This window comes from Erinaceus europaeus, chromosome 2 (genome assembly GCF_950295315.1).
Source record: "Erinaceus europaeus chromosome 2, mEriEur2.1, whole genome shotgun sequence".
Taxonomy (NCBI): Eukaryota; Metazoa; Chordata; class Mammalia; order Eulipotyphla; family Erinaceidae; genus Erinaceus; species Erinaceus europaeus.
Window position 1 is genome coordinate 110,115,879 of NC_080163.1, and position 20,496 is coordinate 110,136,374.

At 38.6% G+C, this 20,496-nt stretch overlaps 1 protein-coding gene across 2 annotated transcripts in view; it reads right to left on the reverse strand.

Annotated features, from left to right (window-relative positions):
* Nucleotides 1-20,496, reverse strand: part of KIF13B (kinesin family member 13B) — a 240,868-nt gene that overhangs the window by 133,269 nt on the left and 87,103 nt on the right. For both annotated transcript variants that reach the window (XM_060184901.1, XM_060184902.1), the window contains exons 5-10: nucleotides 19,460-19,552; nucleotides 16,979-17,159; nucleotides 11,964-12,051; nucleotides 6,535-6,669; nucleotides 3,721-3,833; nucleotides 1,799-1,910 (exon numbers count right to left, since the gene is read on the reverse strand). In XM_060184901.1, the coding sequence (XP_060040884.1) occupies nucleotides 1,799-1,910; nucleotides 3,721-3,833; nucleotides 6,535-6,669; nucleotides 11,964-12,051; nucleotides 16,979-17,159; nucleotides 19,460-19,552 (722 nt within the window). The remainder of the gene's footprint in view (nucleotides 1-1,798; nucleotides 1,911-3,720; nucleotides 3,834-6,534; nucleotides 6,670-11,963; nucleotides 12,052-16,978; nucleotides 17,160-19,459; nucleotides 19,553-20,496) is intronic.

Consider the following 20,496-nt stretch of genomic DNA (forward strand, 5'->3'; position numbering starts at 1 on the left):
AATGATTTACCTATGTCATTTCAACTATGTCAATTAATTTAACAGATGATTTTTCCTACTGTGATTTAAATGGACTGAATTGTAAACACTGAAACAAAAAGAAAATAAATATCCTGTCTTCAAATCAGGCCCATGCAGGAATTAATCAAAAATGATCTGAAAATGTTTCCATAGAAAGTTTGGGAGGAAAAATAATAAAGTATCTTAGTGAGGTTTCTTCTGGAAATTAGACAAATGAGATTTCAAGGCTAATTATTAACAAATAAAGACTAATACAATTATTTCCTTGGTAATAAAATATTTTGTAATAACTTTTTAATTAGAGTCATATACAAAGTGGTTTTTAACAACCAAATTTTGTTTATTCTTTTGTCTGAATGTCTAAACCTACTGTGTTTTAGCTAAAGAAAATAATCTCCTAAATTTTTCTATTGTAGCAAATTTCACCTAATAAGGTATGTACAAACGGCACACAGTGTTTTAGAACATCAAGTTAAATACTAGTACTCTCTTGAGAATATACAGAAAATAGGAGAAAGGTCTTTTCCTGTTACAAATGAAGTTTTCTAAATATGTCATAATATAAGTCCAAAGTTGTGTCCTCTACTTAAACTAACTGCGAAGAGGGTGGTGTTTAACTTATCTTTATAAAGTAAACTCTAACATAACACACAACAAAAACGTTGTTTTTCTTTCTCACAAGCCAGGGCCTCCCACGTATGTAATTTCACCACTCCCAGGCCACTTTTCCATTCAAACAGAGAAACAGAGAGATTAAGAGAGAGTGTGAGGTACAATGCCAGATATGTCCCCATGCTGTGGCACTCCTCCTACTTGTGGTACTAGAATTTGAACTTGGGTCATGCACATAGCAAGGCAGGCACCCAGCCCAGTGAACTATCCTTCTAACCCAATTAGTGAGAAAATAAGTTATCACAAGACTAATGAGAGCTCATGAAATTGTTTCATTAAAAAAGATCATATATATGATAAAATATTTTGTTTCAATTCAACAAGGGCTTAAATTGTCACAAGGTCAATCAACTTTTTGTCCAATAACCAGTTGGCCAAAGCACCTCTACCAAGATTAAAAGGAATATGAAGACTTGAGAAAACTTGAGAAAACAGTCACTCCCTTCACCATCCTCCTTCTACACATCATTATAATCTCGCTCGTGACATCACTAGGTAAGGCTCTGTATTGTGTACATGTCTAATCTCCCTTCTTGGGCTCCACTTAGAGGGTAAGGAGTGCTTTACATTCTTTGCCTTCTCCTCATAGCACTCCCTACAGTGTTTTTTCTTTTTCATTTCCATTTCACTATCATTCTGAATCAGTTAACCAATGAATGAATGGCTGTGCTCTCCTGTGTAATGTTAAACACATTTAAGATGAAATTAATCAAGATGATCATTAGTAGTCTTGAAACTACTAAACAGAAAAACAAGGTTCAAAATGTCAGTCAAATAAAAGAAATCAGTGAGAGAGGAAGCATCCAACTGGATCTGTAAGAGAGCAGATTCTCCCTTTCTATGACTTACCCATTAGATTAGCACTAAGTCGCATCTCTAGTTCCCCAATTGTGCAAAAGCAGTGTACCCCAATTCCCACTGCTTCCAGGTTCTGGTGAATTAGGAAGAAACATGATTCCACCCATTAAAATTATGCTTACATTGAAAATCCAAGTGACTATAAATTTGAGTCCTGACGGAGGAAATAATCACTGAGTAAAACGATGAATAGTCTACTCCATATTTGTTCTTTATACCAATCTCAGAAAAACAAAAAGCAACTTACTTTGAGCAGCCAAGTGAGAACTGAGTCACGATATGGAACAAATTTGTTCTTGTTCTTGCCAGCACTTTGATCTGCCAGGGCTGAGATAACCAGACCAAGCGTGGTGAGAGACCTGCATGGTGCAATGAACCAGGAAAATCATGAAAAACAGAGTCTATCAAATACACCTTTCAGTATACAGAGATCCAACATCAAGATGCCTTTGTACCTGCATGAAAGCAACACTGCCATCAGCATTTTGCTGCTCATTTGAAAACAGATAAACTCTGAAAACTGACATCCCTCTTATACTGCTGCAAGCAATAAAACCACATAGGCCAAACTATCTTTCATTTGTGTGAGTATTCAATACTCACACAACTATTCAATACTTGGATGATGGTGCCCTGTCATTTTCAGCTGGTTACTATTACTAGTAATTTACAACCTTGCTGTATGTTCTGGGAGCTACAAGAATAAAAATGATTCTGGGGGCCAGGTGGTGGCAGACCTGTTTGAGTGCACAACTTATCATGCAACAGCGACTGGGCTCAAGCCCCAAGCCCCCACCTTCAGGAAGGCTCTACAAGTGGTAGAGCAGTACTATAAGTGTCTCTCTTTCTATCTCCCCCCTCCATCTCAGTTTCTATTTCTGTGTAATAAAAAAGTAAGTTAAAAAATTAAAAGTTAATTTTTTAAAAATCCTTAAAAAAAAAAAAAAAGAAATAGAATAGAAGTGATTCCTTCCCACATGCAGCTGGCAATTCAGCTTGATGTAGAAAATATCACACAAGACAAAATAAAACAACAAAACATGATGATAGGGCGCAGGTGGATAGCATGATGGTTACGCAAAATGACTCATGCCTGAGGCTCCGAAGTCCCAGGTTCAATCCCCCCCACCCCCACCCCCACCCCCACCAGAAGCCAGAGCTGAGCAGTACTCTGGTTTAAAAAAAAAGGGGGGGGCTAAAAAATTACTTCGAAGGCTGGGCAGTAGCACACAAGGCGCGAAGCACAAAGACTGGTGCAAGGATCCCAGTTTGAGCTCCCAGCTCCACACCTTGGGGGGGTGGGGGGGGGTAAGAGGAGGTCACTTCACAAGCAGTGAAGCAATTCTGCAGGTGTCTATCTTTCTCTCTCCCCTCTGTCTCCTCTCTCAATTTCTCTTTGTCCTATTCAACACCAACAACAGCTATAACAATGATAACAATGACAACTACAACAAGGGCAACAGCAAAGGCAACAAAATGGGAAAAATGACCTCCAGGAGCAGTGGATTCATAGTGCAGGCACCGAGCCCCAGTGATAACCCTGGAGGCAAAATAAATAAATAAATAAATACCTTCATAGAGCCCCCAAACCCTAACTTCCCTGTTTCTTCAGTGACTTGGGAATTAGGATCAACAACTGAACTTGGAGAAATCTGATTTGATCATACCTATTGCAGTGGTTTTCAGCTGGAAGGGAGACTGAGTTCCCAGAATAGGCAGATGCTAATGTCTGTAGGTATTATGGATTGTCACAACGAGGAATGGAAAAGAGAGGTGGTGGGTATTACTATCATTTATAAGACAGAAGCCAACAATGCAGCTAAGCATCAGCATAAAGGGGACCACTCCCAGGGACAAAGAACTCTCTACCCCACATCTCTAAAGAGCCCCTACTGATAAAGCTGTGCCTCAACTGAGGCTGTGCTCCTTCTTCTTCTTCTAGCGTTTGCCCTTCTTCCGTAGCCAGTCAACAGCGTCAGGTTGAGCCTGATGTAAGAAAGTCTCCATCAAGCATGGAAGGCGCAGGCCCATATATGCAAAGATTTCTAAACCACGGATTCATTACAGCTGTAGTGATTCCAGAATCTTACTCTTTCTACAACCACAGAAATTTCCCAGTTGTGTTAGGAAGTAAATAAGCAGTAACAACAAACTTTTTGAGGAACTAACTTGTTGATGTTGCTCCCCTCCTTCAGCCTGTCCCCAGCAGCTCCAGTTTTGGTGGCTCTCTCACTGCCAGCCAAGTCAACCAAGCTCAGTTTGCCCACTTTTTCTCCAGATGTCTGAAAAACGGAATAGGCAAATACAAATAAAGAATTACAGAAGCGAGAGAGTTGCACTCAGTATCTTAGCACAAATGATTTGTATGATCTTCAGTATCAAAATATTTTATTAAAGCTAATACTTCATTGGTAATTCAAAATGAGTTTTGTGATACTGTAAAAGAATATAAGAAAACAATACAATCTGAAGAAAGTATACCCCCAGCTGCAGGGGAGTCGCTTCACAGGCGGTGAAGCAGGTATGCAGGTGTCTTTCTCTCCTCCTCTGTCTTCCCCTCCTCTCTCCACCTCTCTCCATTTCTCTCTGTCCTATCCAACAATGACAACAACAATAATAATAACTACAACAATAAAACAACAAGGGCAACAAAAGGGAATAAATAAATAAAATAAATATAAAAAAAAGAAATTATACAAGAAATTACACAGAACTCTACCAACCTAGAAAGAAAGTTATCTCAAAATCACAATGTTGCAGGAACTAGGATATGGTACACCACATGAGGCATTATCATGCACAATGATCTGGGTTCAAACCCTTGATCTCCGCCTGTGGGGAGAAGCTTCACAGTGGTGAAGCAGTGCTGCAGTTATCTTTCCTTTGTTCTCTCCCCATCTTTCTTCCTATCAAAAAAAAAAATCTAAAAAAGAAAAGAGCCCCCCCCCCAAAAAAAAATGGGGCATTCTGAACTCAATAGAATTATCATAGAGGGAGCCAGGTGGTGGCACACCTGGTTAAATGCTCACATAACAGTGTGCAAGGACCCAGGTTCAAGCCCCTGGTACCCACCTGCATGGGGGGAACTTCACAAGCAGTGAAGTAGGGCTGCAGGTGTTTCTCTATCTCTCTGTCTCTCTACCTCTCTATCTCCTCCTCTCCTCAATTTCTGTCTCTATAAAAATATTTGAAAAGGAGTTATCATAGAGAAAACTAAATAAGCAGTTATAATAAATTTAATCTGGTATGAATTAATGCCTAAAAGACTGTGACTATTCAATAGTAATAGTGAGGGAAAATATAATTTTACTGATGTTAAAAAAGAATTAATCTGATTTTTTTTATTGTAGAAGGCTCTCTCAAAAACACAACCACATCTAAAAGTTTTCATATTATTCATGGAAAAGCATCCCCTTCTTTCATAATTTCAAGACATTAAATTAACTAGTTAAGATATATACATTTTTTCTAGTTAAGATATATACATACTGGGGCCAGATGGCGGAGCATCTGGTTAAGTGCACATACGCAAGGACCAAGGTTCAAGCTCCTAGTCCCCACCTGCAGGGGGCCAGCTTTATGAGTGGTAAAGCAGGGCTGTAGGTGTGTATCTCTCTGTCTCTGTTCCTCTCTGTATCTTGCTCTCCCCTCTCAATTTCTCTTTTTATCTATTCGATAATAAGTAAATAAAGGTTTTTAATTCCAAAAGATATATACATACTGATATTTTCCTTTATCAAAATTTTTCTATTATCAAATCACACATAAAAAAAACAAAAAAACGGACAGTGGTAGGAGTAGATAGCATAATAGTTAAGCAATAACACCCTCATGCCTGAGGCTTAAGAGTCCCAAATTCAATCTCCCATTAGAGCTGAGCAGTGCTCTGGTAAAATAAATAAATAACAGTTTATATCCAGCAGCAACACAAAACATGGGAGAAACCAATTCCAAAGTCGATAGATTGAATCATTTTGTAAAAACTTTCCATTATAATATACATGTATATTTATCTCCACATATAAACATGCTACAAACTAAGAAGACACTGAATTTCCCAAGTCAAAAGTGCTTTTGGGTTAAGAAAAACAAAACAAAACCTCTTCAGTATGTTTTTTATTTTGTGCTGCAAAGGAAACAGAAAACAAAGAGCTCACTGTTGTTAAACTAATCTGCTGTGGTGGTAAAAAAAAGAAAATATGCTTTCAGCAAATGAAAATCTTGCCAAAATATAGCATTTTGCCACTGTGATAATTTTACTATCTGGTATTTGAAACTTATTCACTGGGGGCAAGCATAACAAATATGCCCAATGTCATATAAAAAGTAAGAGAGAAAACACAACTATATTAGTGAAGTTTTCAAACTGTCAGGATCAAATATATATGTACACACCATCAGTTGGTATAACTTCTCTCCCACCTCCCTTTACTTGGGGTGGATAGAGAGCTAACACGCACATTTTTCAGACTTCCTAGGAGCCAGGATTCTAGATGGGACTTAGGTTCTATCAAATAGTTAGTTGCTTAAGATTTATAAAAGCAGAAGCAGAGCCCATCCCCTACACTTTCTGGCTTTTTCTGGGGGTGAGCAGGTTCATGGAAATAAGAGGTTTCTTATTAGAGTACGTGAGTGTCTACTGTACAACCTCCAAGGTTTAGTCCAGTTTCCTGGGCGTTAGAACCAAAAGCAATGGTGGCAGCCTCTAATGCAATTCTGATAGCAGCTGTTGTAGTATTTCCAGAGATTCAGTATGGAGCACAGTGTTCCAACAACTTTGTAATCACTTAGTTCCCTATTAAATCCCTTTCTGTTTACATACAGGTTTCTGCTTTTTGTCTTGAGTTCCAATTGATGCACACTGACTAGGACTTAAATACTATATGTGAAACAAATACAACAAATCCTGATCCACTTTAGAAAGTATAAGGAAAAAAAAATTAAGAAAGAAAACAGAAACAAAGGCATGTATCTGAAACCTACCCCAGACTTTACATCATATAAAGTATGTGTGAGGGTGATTTTGAAGACTGCATGGGACCGGCTACTTTCCTCATTCATGTTGGTTGCAGCAACAGTACGAGATTTGTTACCTTCAGACATCAAAGATTCAATATCCTAAGTGGAAACAATCATAGACACACATTTCATGATTTGTGTAATAATAAATATTAAAACAGCTGTACTGCGAAGTACTACTAGTGTATAAGTTTCGATATTTCACTGGTGCCAGTCCCTGTTCAGGCACCATTTATGCCGGGCTCAGTTCGGGGCGCCAGTTTCCGGTCTAGCTTCAAGGGTGAGAGACAGACGACCAGGGACTCATGGCTGAGTGGGACACAGTTCAATCTGTATTGCTGGGCTAGCTTCGCAGGAGAGAGACTGGGACTCTCAGAGTCAGAAGGCAATTCCAAGTGTGTTAAAACAGAAGAGCAGCTGTATATATACTCGCCAAGTAGGGTGGAAACAGGATGTGACATAGAGAGGGTGCAGCGAAAAGAGACTGGTGGAAATCAGGGTGACTACTAGAGGGGGCGGAACAAGAAGACATCATGAACCAGTGGGGATTAAACCAATGCCCTGCAGGCAGGGCGGTTCCTAGGTAACTGGTTATGTAAATAGACCTCAGGGATAAGAAGGAGGAAGCTGGGGTACTTGGAGCCCAAGTACCCCAACAAATGGTACTTGGAGATTATACCTTGCTTTTCAGTAAACAATAAGCCCTACAGAATACAATAGTAATGATATCTCTGAAAATACAATATTTTATATAGGTGCAGAATAAAGTGACTGAGAATCAGGACAATTTAGAAACTTCAAGCTGAATCCCATAAAATAATCAAATATACCACATCATCGTTATGAAATCTAGATTTGGGGGGGCTTTTAGATGAGAAACCTTATTTAAATATCATTCTTTTTTTTTCTTTCATGTGTTCACTCATATAGATATTGAATGCACCTGCCATATATCAGGCATACTTTAAAATGAAGACACATGGGAGTCGGGCTGTAGCGCAGTGGGTTAAGCACAGGTGGTGCAAAGCACAAGGACCGGCATAAGGATCCCGGTTCGAACCCCGGCTCCCCACCTGCAGGGGAGTCGCTTCACAGGCGGTGAAGCAGGTCTGCAGGTGTCTTTCTCTCCTCCTCTCTGTCTTCCCCTCCTCTCTCCATTTCTCTCTGTCCTATCCAACAACGACAACAACAATAATAACTACAACAATAAAACAATAAGGGCAACAAAAGGGAATAAATAAATAAAATAAATATTTAAAAAAAAAGAAAAAAAAATGAAGACACATAAAGAACAAAAGGATATTAATTCACATTAACATCCTATTTTTTTTTTCTGTTATAAATATTAGGCTGGGGAGTCCGGCAGTAGCGCAGCAGTTTAAGCACATGTGGCGCAAAGCGCAAGGACCGGCATTAAGGATCCTGGTTGGAGCCCCTAGCTCCCCACCTGCAGGGGAATTGCTTCACAGGCAGTGAAGTAGGTCTGCAGGTGTCTATCTTTCTCTCTCCCACTCTGTCATCCCCTCCTGTCTCCATTTCTCTCTGTCCTATCTAACAACAACGACATCAATAACAACAACTACAACAACAAAAAACAAGAGCAACAAAAGGGAAAATAAATTTTAAAACTCAAAAACAAACAAACAAATAAATATTAGCCTGGTAGAAAAGTCCTGACACATTTTTGTCTTTTTTACCAGAGTACAGCTCAGCTCTGGTTTGTGGTGATGCAGAGAACTGAAGCTGTGACTTCAGAGCCTCAGGCACAAAGTCTCTTTGCATAATGGTTATCTACCCCTGCCCCTGACACATTTTTACATAGTAAAACTTAGAAAAAATACATCTTGACTGTTCTGACAACCCAATACATGGAAAACATTTAAAAGGAGAATATTTAATTATGCTATATAAATGAAAAAGAATAAAGAATAAATTCAATATGGTAAATAAAATACCTCAAAGTATAAAAAACACAAAAAGAGGTATAAGACACAAGAGGGCAAACATGGAGCCCTACTTAATTTGAACAAAGTTACTTTTCATAAATGTCTTTTAACAAACAAAGTTAAGTAATTTTTTTGTATTCATTAAAAACAGAGAGCGGGACCAGGAAGTGGTACACCTGGTTAAGCGCATACATTATAGTGTGCATGGACCCAGGTTCAAGCCTCTGGTCTCACCTGCTGGGGGGAAAGCTTTACAAGTGGTAAAACAAGGCTACAAGTGTCTCTCCCTCTATCTCCTCCTGTCCTCTCAATTTCTCTGTCTCTCTCCAATAATAAATAAGTAAGGAAGTAAATAAAATATTTTAAGAGAGAGAGAAAGAAGGGGTCAGGTGGTAGCACATTGGGTTAAGCACACAAAACATCAAGCCCAAGGACCCAGGTTTAAACCCCCACTCTGCACCTGCAAGATGAAGCAGGTCTGCAGGTGTCTATCTTTCTCGCCCTTTATTTCCTTGCCCCCTTCAATTCCTCTCTGTTCTATCTTTAAAAAAAAAAAAAAAAAAAAAAGGCCGTCAGGAGTGCTGCCACACCAAACCTCAACCATAAACCCTGGTGGGAGAAGGGGGGGGGGGGTTTGAGGAGGAAGGAACAACAAAAAAATGTTAGAGTTCACAATTTTCATATCCATTCCAAATTTATTTTAGATATTAAAACCTGAGAATCCTGGGATTTATGGGTAATGGAAGTAGCTCGGTGGTAAAGTGACCGACTTCAATATATGAGAATTTGGTTCAATCCTCAGTACAATGTGAGAAAACAAAATGAGAAAATGAGTTAGAACTCCATGAATGTTGGAACACTGCTTTGTACTCTGTCTAACTCTCTGTATCTCATCAAAGCTTTTAAGAAGATTTCTCAATTTATTATAACAGAGAGAATGAATGGAAAGTCCAGTACACTGCTCAGCTGTGGGGTAAGGTGATGTCAGGGATAAAACCTTCAACTTCTAAGAATTCAGGTATACAAGCTGGTGGTGTGTTTTTTTGTTGTTGTTGTTGTTTGTTTTAAAGATTTATTTTTTAATTTTTATTTATTTTTAATTTATTTTCCCTTTTGTTTCCCTTATTTTTTTTTAATTGTTGTTGTGGTTATTGTTGTTTTTATTGATGTCATCGTTGTTGGATAGGACAGAGAGAAATGGAGAGAGGAGGGGAAGACAGAAAGGGGGAGAGAAAGATAGACACCTGCAGACCTGCTTCATCTTCTGTGAAGCGACTCCCCTGCAGATGGGGAGCCGGAGGCTGGAACTGGGATCCTTACCCCAGTCTATTAACGCTTTGAGCCACATGCGCTTAACCTTAACGCTGGTGTTTTAAAAAGCTGAACTATCTCCCTAGACCTCATCAAAACGTTTTAAATTAAGATCTAGGTGGTAGTTCATCTGGTAGAGCACACACATTACCATGCACAAGGACTCACCCTCAAATCTCCATCCCCACATGCAGTGGAAAGTGCTGTATACACTCTGTCTCTCTGTCTCTCAGCTTTTGTTGAAAGAGAGAGACGGAGACGGAGATAGGGACAGAGACATAGACGAAGAAGGAGGAGAGGAAGGCAGGCAGGCAGGCAGGCAGGCAGGCAGGAAGGAAGGAAAAGAAAGAGAGAGGGAAAGGAAATAAACAGGCCTAAGCACCAGTAATAAACTTGGTGGCAAAAAAAAGTTTTAATTATTAAATTAAATTAAAAAATAAATAACATGAAAGACTTATTCTTATTTATTTGTTCCTTTCTAATTCATTATCTCTTGCATAATGTTTACACTGAATTTTTTAATTCTTTAAACAAGCTAAACATCTTTTCATATTTTCCAGTCTCCTCTTATCACTTGATAAATCCTGATCTCTAAGGTTGCCTGAATAAGTCTTCAAATGATCATTATTAAAATAGCAAAACATGGAACATTTATAAGCAATCTACAGTTTTTTTTAAAAATATTATTTATTTGATAGAGAGAGATTAAAAGGAAGTGGGGAGAGAGAGGGAGAAAGAGTAACACCTGCATCACTACAGCACAAGCAGTGAAGCTCCCCCTTGCAGGTGGGGACCAAGGGCTTGAACCCAGTTCCTTAAGCATTGCAATAATATGTGTGTTCAACCAGATGTGCCACCATGTGGTCCCTCTCCACACTTTCCAAAAAAAGACTTTTCACATACATTATCTTATTAGACCTCCTCCAGAAGTCTGCCTAAACATCATTATCCTTTCCAATTTCTTTTTACTTTGATGATGATGATAATGATGATGATGATGATTAAAAGATTCATTTATTTATTTATGAGAAGAGTGGGGGAGAGAGAGACAGAGAAAGAACAAAGAACCAGAGCATTACTGTAGCACTTGTAATACTGGGGAATCAAACTCGAGGTGTAATGATTACTAGTCTAACACTTTACCACTGTGCCACCTATGGGGTATGACCAGACAATGTCATATGTATTGGGATTGGGTGCCCCTCTTCTAAGCTACCTCAAAACCAGAATACAAACCTATGACTGCACTTAAATCTGCTAGTTTACAATATCTGTAAGCATCTTCAGAGAATGGATACCTCTTCCATTTCTTATAGCCCAGAAACTAGCACAATATCTGGTAGGAGATGTTTACTAGAATGAAGCTTCACTGACCAAATGATAGGTTTGATTGGTCACATGAACCTATCTGCTATGATGACAAAAATAATACAGTTAAAATTGCCATATTAAGGCAGGGCTAGAGAGCATAGTGGTTATGCAAACAGACCCTCAAGCCTGGGGCTCCATGGTCCCAGGTTCAATCCCCTGCACTACCATAAGCGAGAGCTGAGCAGTGCTCTGGTGGTAATAATAATAATAATAATAAATTGCCATATTAAAAATCAGAGCAAAAAGGCTTGCTGAGATAGTCTAAACTGATCCAGAGTCATACAGAAGTCTTACAAGAGAACTTGTTATCACTAGATCAACACTCTGGCTTCTAAGTCAATGTGCATCACATCACAGCATTTCACTCCACCCCACCCCATTCCCCTAACACGCCTGATGGAATTACACAAAGAAGAACTGTGAAATCTGAAAATGAAAAGAATTACTAACTAAAAAGGTCAATGAGTGATTCTCTCAAATTTGAAACAGGCTTAAGCAAGCCTATTAATACTATTTTATTAAATCAACAAAATCATAAGTAACTTTCTTATTTTATATACTACTAAGAGAAAATATGTAACCTCTCGAAATCAAATTATTTTAAGAGTAATGATAATTTTTAAAATAAAAAACACTTTCTAGCAAATGATTTCTAAATGATGTTACTGTAAGTTTTTTAATTTCAGAAAAATCATCACAAATTAAACAAACAAAAAAAGCTTTGCTACACTAAATATAAAGAGTTTATACAAAGAAAAGTGTTACCTTATAACTTGTGACAGCCAATTTTGAAAGTCCATCCACATAGGGCCCCAACACATTGTGCTCCCTGACTTTCAGTGTCTGGCGACTTCTGTTCATTTAAAATAAAGAAACAATTGTTAAACAATAATCAATCTTTAAAAAGATGAAACTGTGCTCTGTAAAATGTATACTGAATTCAACAGTGACTCCAAATAAATGAAACAACTGACTTGATTCCATAAGAATTTAAACCAAAATTAAAAATCTTGACTGGTAAGTAAAACTTCACACAATGGTAACATATCACATCACTCAAAAGGGTACACTGTGGGATGTCTTTACAACCACAAAGAATGCAGAGTCAGATAAATGCAAACAATCTACTTGTCATATCACCAACTGCTGCACAAAGAGCACAAGCTCTCAACAAATGTTAACTACAAGAAAGGAAAGCTACAGACCAACTTCATCATGAAAAATGACAAGCCGAAGGCCATAAATAGTACCTAATAATGATTTTAAAACATAAAGCTGGGCTTATCCTTGGGTAGCCTGGTCTGGGAGACAATAGGAACTGATTCTAGACTTTTATTGCACTGATGAACTGATGAGGAGAATATGCATAAACATGATTATTTCAATATGTAGGAAAAAGGATTCAGTAAAATTAAATATGAATTCACGATTTTTTTAAAGTCTCTTATCAAGCCTCTCTTATCAAGGAAATGATAACCCAGCATACACATGTACCAATAATTTATTTATTATTAAACATTAACCCCCCTAATGAAAATGCAAAAATAAAACAAAATTAAAAAACTCCTTAAAATACAAACATTAGTATGAAAAGATGTCACAGTAATAGTACAATAGACTTGCATGTCTGAGGTTCCAGAGATTCCCAAGTTCTATTCCCAATACTACCATGTCCCAGAGCAGAGTAGCTCTGGTGTTTCCATTTCTGTCTCTTCTCTCTTTCCTCCTCTTTGCCCCCCTCCCGCCTTCCTCCTCCTCTTCCTCCTTCTTCCTCTCTCTCTCTCTCTCTCATGAAAATAAAATAAAGAAAAAAATTTTAATGAAAGCCTTAGTGTTCAGGAAGGTGGTTCAGTGGAAATGTGCTGGGCTTTAATGAATGAGACTCCAGGCTTAGTCTCTGGCAACATATATACCAGAATCAAACTTTGGTAGTCTCTTGTTGGGCATTATGCCAGCTCCCTTGCATTGCTTGATACTATGGCCTATTTACATAATCATTGTTTTGCCTGAAAGATCCCCACCCATGCTTGCAGGGTACATTAATCCCACCAGCTTTCTACATTCCCAGAATGCCTTGTTTTCTCCTCCTCTTTTCCTAGTCAATCCCGTTCCGACTTGCCACTTCCGTTTTTACCCTATAAAGCCTGCTGCTATTCCTGGTTTCGCTCTCTTTCTCTTCCACGTCCCGACCTGGAGAAGGGCTGGCATGCATAGTGGGAAGCGGCCATTTTGCTAGCTCCACGTGGCCTAAACCCACTGTGCTCACACCCGACTCTGGGGCACCCGCATCAATAAAGAATTGTGTTACCACACCACCACGAGTTCCTTGTCTCTCTCTTTAGCAAAGCTAGCCCAGCAGTCTCTCTCATTAAATAAATGAATTTTCTAAAAACATAAGCATTACAATAAAAATAAGAAAAAGCATTTGTTGGGGCTGGGTGGTGGCCCATCTAATTGAGCACATACGTTACAATGCTCAAGGACTCAGGTTCAAGCCCTCCGGTCCCCACCTATAGGGGGAAAGCTTCCCAAGTGGTGAAGCACTGCTGCAGGTGTCTCTCTTCCTCTCTATTACCCCCACCCTCTTGATTTCTGGCTGTCTCTATACAATAAATAAACATGATAAAAAAAAAAACTAAAAAGAAAAAGTATTTGCTAATGTTGGGATTTCCACTACTTACTTTATGTAAATTAATTATTTCTAACGTGGATATGTAATCTTATAACTCCATAATGATCAAGCATTGATAACGTTGCTTACCACTATAAAACTGTAAGTGAAGTAAATTTAAATAGATATTTGAGTTAATTCTCATTTCAGGATACAACCTATTACAACCTTTTCCTTTCACTTTTTCCTTAAAAAAAAAAATTTGTAAATTGCATTATCTACACATATTTTTTGGTGCTGAATTAAAATAATCAGCACTTGAATAAAAAAGACTAAATTCTCTCAAATAGCCTTTCACTGCAAGAAAACCTTTAGTTATTAATCCACGTACGATAACTCTCCAAAAATACTACAAAAACTACAAGGAAATTTTAAAGGGCAAACACTATGGAGTTTTTAACACTAAGTGCTGAATAAATGTTCTAGGACCCTGAGTGTATCATTCCAGTTTATTTCTACAAGCCTCTGAGATTCTATCTAGTATCTCCCCCCTGTTCAAATGAGGCCTTCAAAACACAAAGAAACTTGCTCAACAGGTAGCAATTAGAGGACCTAAATGTAGAGCTACAAAAATCCAAATTCCAAGTTGTTAACTACTGAGCTGTAGACCAAGACAAAAACACAAGGCATTTCCAAAGACTACATGCCAGCTGTAGACATTGGAGAGGAAACTATTCCACATAAGCACTATGGAATACAAAATGTAAGAACAAAGTCTGTTAAGAATTTCTGGGAAAAGTAGTCTGGCAGGATCTCAAAGAAAATTGACAGTCTTCACAGAATTAAAAGTGCAAAAACAAGGAGTCATGGCAGAGGCAGAATAAAAATAGCACAAGCACACACATTCCAGCCAGGTATAACATGTGGGTCATGACCTCCAACCTGTGACCTCCTTCTATTCCCTACTTAAGCTTGCATGCATGCTGCCCTCCAGCCACATTGGACAGCTGGATCATTCTCCAAACAAATGACTCTCTTGTGCCTCCAGGCTTCGGTGCAGCAGTCCTCAAAGCATGAGTGGTTCTCACTTAATATCTAATGGGTCAAATTCCTACTGACCACAAAACTCACCAGGTACCTAGTGGAATCTTCCCTCTTCTGTGGGCAAAGGGGAGCTATTTCCCCTTCAGACTCACCTATTTTGTATAAGCCTCTTTCACACTGTGTATCAGTGCACTGGGTTATAAAGACTTGATCTAACAGGCCAGGAAGGGAGAGGGAGAGGGAGAGGGAGAGGGAGAGGGAGAGGGAGAGGGAGAGGGAGAGGGAGAGGGAGAGGGAGAGGGAGAGGGAGAGGGAGAGGGAGAGGGAGAGGGAGAGGGAGAGGGAGAGGGAGAGGGAGAGGGAGAGGGAGAGGGAGAGGGAGAGGGAGAGGGAGAGGGAGAGGGAGAGGGAGAGGGATATGAGGCTTGTTTCAAAAGTTCTCACACTGTGAGCTCTACCTCTCTCTGACTTGCATAGTTCCTGAAAGTATAAACTAAGTTTGTTTTTTTAGTTGCCACCAGGTTTATCTCTGGGACTATGTACCTACACAATGAATCTACCACTCCCAATGACCATTTTCTTTTTTGTATTTACTTATTTGTTTATTTTTGTTCTTTCTTTTTGTTTGAATTTGAGTTGAGAGGGAAAGGGAAGATAGAGAGGAGGAGAGAAAGACACTTGCAGTACTGCTTCACTGTTCGTCAAGTCCCCTCCACACACACACACACAGGTGGGGACCAGGAGTTTGAACCTCGATCCTTATGCAAGGCAACATATGCACTCAACCAGGTATGCCATCACCCAAGTCCGTAAATTAAGTTATATCCAGAAACACTAAGTGCCAATTCAATCTCACTGTGAAACCCTGAAGATCATTATCTTTGTCCAAAAAAAGAGATGTCATGAAGTGCTGAGCAACTATTTCTTGTGACTGAACCTCACTATGACTCAGGGCCTGAAGACCATCAATCCTAGGTAGTCTTCTTCCTCTAAACTGTTCCTTAACCATTCCATACATTTTCTGTGAGTCTCTGAATGTTTGACCCCATGACTTTCCCTGACCTTCCCAAGACTGTTATTACATCAATAAGCCACAGTATATCATTACTATCTGCATCTTACTCACCACTGTTATACTTCCTGAAAAATCTGAACTCAGAGAACTCTCTGTGCCATGAGCAGACTTCCTCTGATACCTATCTTTCTCATTAGGGTCAGATATGACTGCAGAATAATAGCCACATTTCTGAAGACAGATTTCTAAGATTTCACCACCACTTCTCATTCAAAGGCATACTTTTCTGCTCTGGGAATCTTTAAAATTAGCAGTTCTAAAGTTCAGGCTTCATATCTCTATGCCTCTCCCTCTTAGAATAAAAAAAAAAAGGAAGGATTTCTTCCCAGAAATTTCTAACTTAAAAAATTTCCTTAAGGTGGGAGTAGATAGCATAATGGTTATGCAAAGAAATGCTCATGCCTGAGGCTCCAAAGTTCCAGGTTCAATCCCTTGCACCATGATAAGCCAATGCTCTATTTTAAAAAAAGAGAAGAGAAGAAAAGAGAAAAGAAAAGAAAAAGTCTCTTTGTATAACCATCAAAGTTTTTTTTCTTTAAAAAGCCTACTTGGGAGGTGGGAAGATAGCACAGAGGTAGTAATGCAGTAGACTCACCTGCCTAAAGCCATGGAGATCCCAGATCCAATCCTCAGCACCACCATATGTCAGAGCTGAGCAGTGTTCTATTATCTCTCTCTCATGTAAATAAATAAAACCTTAAAAATGAACCTACATAATTAAAGATATCGATTACCTGATGCTAAGTAAGTTAATTTTTATCACATAGATTGTGTTTGTGGTTTGGGATGTGTCTGAAAAAGGCAATATGAACCAAATATAAACTTCTCAGCCAAATTTCTCTATCCCCAAACCCCAGCCTCATATCAGTTCTTAATTCAAAAGAATGGAATTAGATATGCAAAGGCACTTAATGTAATTACGCACAAAACACAAAGATAACAACTAGACAATTCTCTACTGGAGTACAACACAAATATTTCACTTAATGCAGTTCAGTAAGTCTGCTTTAGTCCATAATTCTATAGCTTTAAAGTCTTAAGGTTACGTACCCTTTAGGATCAAGAAGGTCTCTAACTTTTTCATTATAAATCTCCATGTAGGACACTTCCACTTTAAAGCTCTGCTCTTCATTTTCCTCTTTCTGAGTGCGTTCAAACAGTCCACTACAAAGTCTTGGGATTAATCCAGGCTGATCAGCTGTACCCATCATGGTGTAGGATTTTCCCGAGCCTAAAAAAGAAAAAGATGAGAACATAGTTATTATATCTTTGAGAAGCTTAAATACATAAGCATATTTTTACTGATCATCATAAATTACTTAGCAATGAGCTCAGGTCAAGAGAAACCACACTTAACTATACATGAGAACAGGATATTCAAGCCCCCAGGACCACATAGGTGCACCATACACAGAATCAAGGGGTTAGGTCCATGAGTGGTAGAGTAGTACTGTGGTGTCGCTTCTCTCAGTCTATCTTGCACTCTCTTGTTCAATCTGAGATTGAAAATGAAAAAAAAAAGAAAGTAAAATAAAAAAGGTTCTGTGGGAGCAGTGGGATGGTGCTTGAAAAAAAATCCTAGGAATAACTAAACAAAGAAAAAAGAAAATATTGCTCAGAAAATGCCCCAAATTTAATAATACACCCAAATATGAGATTAATTAAGCACAGAAAAATCCTATGGCATGTGATTGAAAGTCAAAAGCAAATACTCAATAAGAAGAAACAAAAATTCCTTCTTCAATCAGTCATACATCAAAAATAAATTACCAAAAATAATTGAAAGGAGACTAAGAGACAGCTTGGCCAAAAGAGCATATGCCATGTTGTATGGAAGACACTGGGTTCAAGCCTCAGAACCACATGGGAACACCATGGACAGCACCAAGCGAGCTCCATATGCTGTCTTCTATCTAATCTCTCTCCCTCCCTCCCTCTCTCTCTCTTTCTAAATAATAAAATATTGGGACTGGATGCCTCTCAGAAGTATCATCACGCATAATGTCCTGGGTTTACTTACTGGTACCACATTAAAGAGGAAGGAAGGAAGGAAGGAAGGGAGGGAGGGAGGGAGGGAGGGAGGGAGAGAGGGAGGGAAGGAAGGAAGGAAGGAAGGAAGGAAGGAAGGAAGGAAGGAAGGAAGGAAGGAAGGTCGGTCAGCAACATAGTTTTAGGTTAACTAAACCAGACATCACTCTGGTACATGAGCTTCGGAGGATTAAACTCATGCTTGAGAGTCCAGTGCTTTATCCAGTGAGCCACCTCCCAGACCACTCTTTGTCTCCTATCTCTCTGAGAAAAATCAATCTAGAATAGTCAAGCCCTAAGGATGACAAAAAGAAAAAAAGAAAGAAAGGGGTCTGAACAGTTTTCTAAAATTAACTGGGAAGATACTTAAGATGCACACTGTTCCAACCACTAACCACAGCAACAGCATGTAGGCCATTCCAAAATGCCCCAGAGAAAATTAACTTACTACCATTTGGCAAGGGTATAAAAACCAAAAAGCAATCTTCTTTCTCTACTCTTACTTTTATTTATTTATTTTTTTAGAAATACATATTCATTAAAGCCAACTTTTAAAACAAAGGAAAACAGAAAAAAATTAAGATCACTGATGGTCTAAATTTAAGAATAACTTTCAGGGGCCAGGCAGTGGTGCACGAATAACTTTCAGGGGCCAGGCAGTGGTGCACCTGGTTGAATGCATACATTACAGTGCTCAAGGACCTGGGTTCAAGCCCGTGTCCCCGTCTGCAAAGAGAAGCCACAGAAGTAGTGAAGAATAACTTTCATTTCTCAATGGCAGCAATTCTATAAACACTCTTCCAATCAAACAGGTTGCTGCTATTCTTACTTAACGATTGACCATAAACCTAAAATGTTTACAACACTTTAAAAAACTTTTCAAATTCTAACTCATTATGACACCCCCACATGTACTTGGTGTAAATGGCATGGTCAAGAATCTTCTGCAATGCAGAAAGCTAATGAACTGATAGTTTTATAAGTGAATTAAACAACCCTAAGATTACCATTTGACAAATATGGAAACTGAAATGCCAGCTTCACAGCTACGCAGGAGAAGTAGCAGAGCTGGAGTTGGGATGATCAGACTCAGAGTTCCTATTCCTAGAACCAATACAGCTTTCTGCTTCATGAAAACATCATAAACATATTCCTATGAAGAATAGTTTTGAGTTGGGGTAGATAGCATAATGGTTATGCAAAGAGACTCTCATGACCTGAGGTTCCAAAGTCCCAAGTTCAATCCCCACACCACCATAAACCAGAGCTGAGTAGTACTCTCGTATTTAAAAAATAATAATAAAAATTTAAAAAGTAAAAAGAATAGTTTTCAGTTGGGTGAGCTATATGGTATACTATTACAAAAGTGTTTCCTTCACTTTAAATAGATTTTCCATCCTGTCAACCAGAGGTACAAAGTCAAAACACTCTTAGCCCATCATAACTGATAAGATTCTTTGGGTATTTTCTCAATTATGACCCTTACACATTATTTAACATTACCTGTCTGTCCGTAGGCAAAGATGCATGCATTATAGCCATCAAAAGCATTCTGAAGGATATTTTCCCCAAGGCATTTGAAAACATCATCTTGACCTGAAAGAATGAGAACTGATTATTTGAAGCCTAAACTATTTATGAACATTTTTAAAAGCTTTATTATGGTGATTCAATAGTGACCTTATAGTAGTTTATGAGATTATAATATTGTAGGGGTACAGTTTCACACTGTACCTAACACCCCAGTCCTATGCCCCTACCCAAATAACCTCCATGGCAAACAGCATTTAAACCCTCAAAATTGCACTTTTTTTTTAAAGTTTGTTTATCCCTAAACAAAAATTTTAACCTGATGAATGCTTTCAAAGGCTTATGTCCTTCTAGCTAGCATATAACAGAAAATGAGCAAAATTTTCTCAAAATCATGTATTTTTTCTGTCATTATATATTTCTCATTAAAATAAAATAACAACAAAAATTTTCAATAGCATTCCACTTATGCCTCATTTCCCAGACAAACCCCCATATTAGCACATTACACACTTCCAGTATTGACCAAAGCTTAAAGTTATCACTGGGCTAGCCAGATTTTAATATTTTGAAACAGACACTAAAACAATGTGCTTTACTTTAAAAGGAAGTACTAAGCAGTTAGGAATAAAGGAAATAAATGGCTGTCAGTGTAGTCTTAAACTAATGGTGAAAGGAAGTCTGAGATAGTCATCACTGAGAAGAGTAAAATAATAGAACCTGGGAGTCAGGTGGTAGCACAGCGGTTTAAGCGCATGTGGCACAAAGTGCAAGGACCAGCGTAAGGATCCCAGTTCAAGCCCCCGGCTTCCCACCTGCAGGGGAGTCGCTTCACAGGTATTGAAGCAGGTCTGCAGGTGTCTATCTTTCTCTTCCCCTCTCTATTTTCCCCTCCTCTCTCCATTTCTCTCTGTCCTATTCAACAATGACAGCAATAACAATAATAATAACAACAACAACAACGATAAACCAGGGCAACAAAAGGGAATAAATATTTTTAAAAGAAGAGA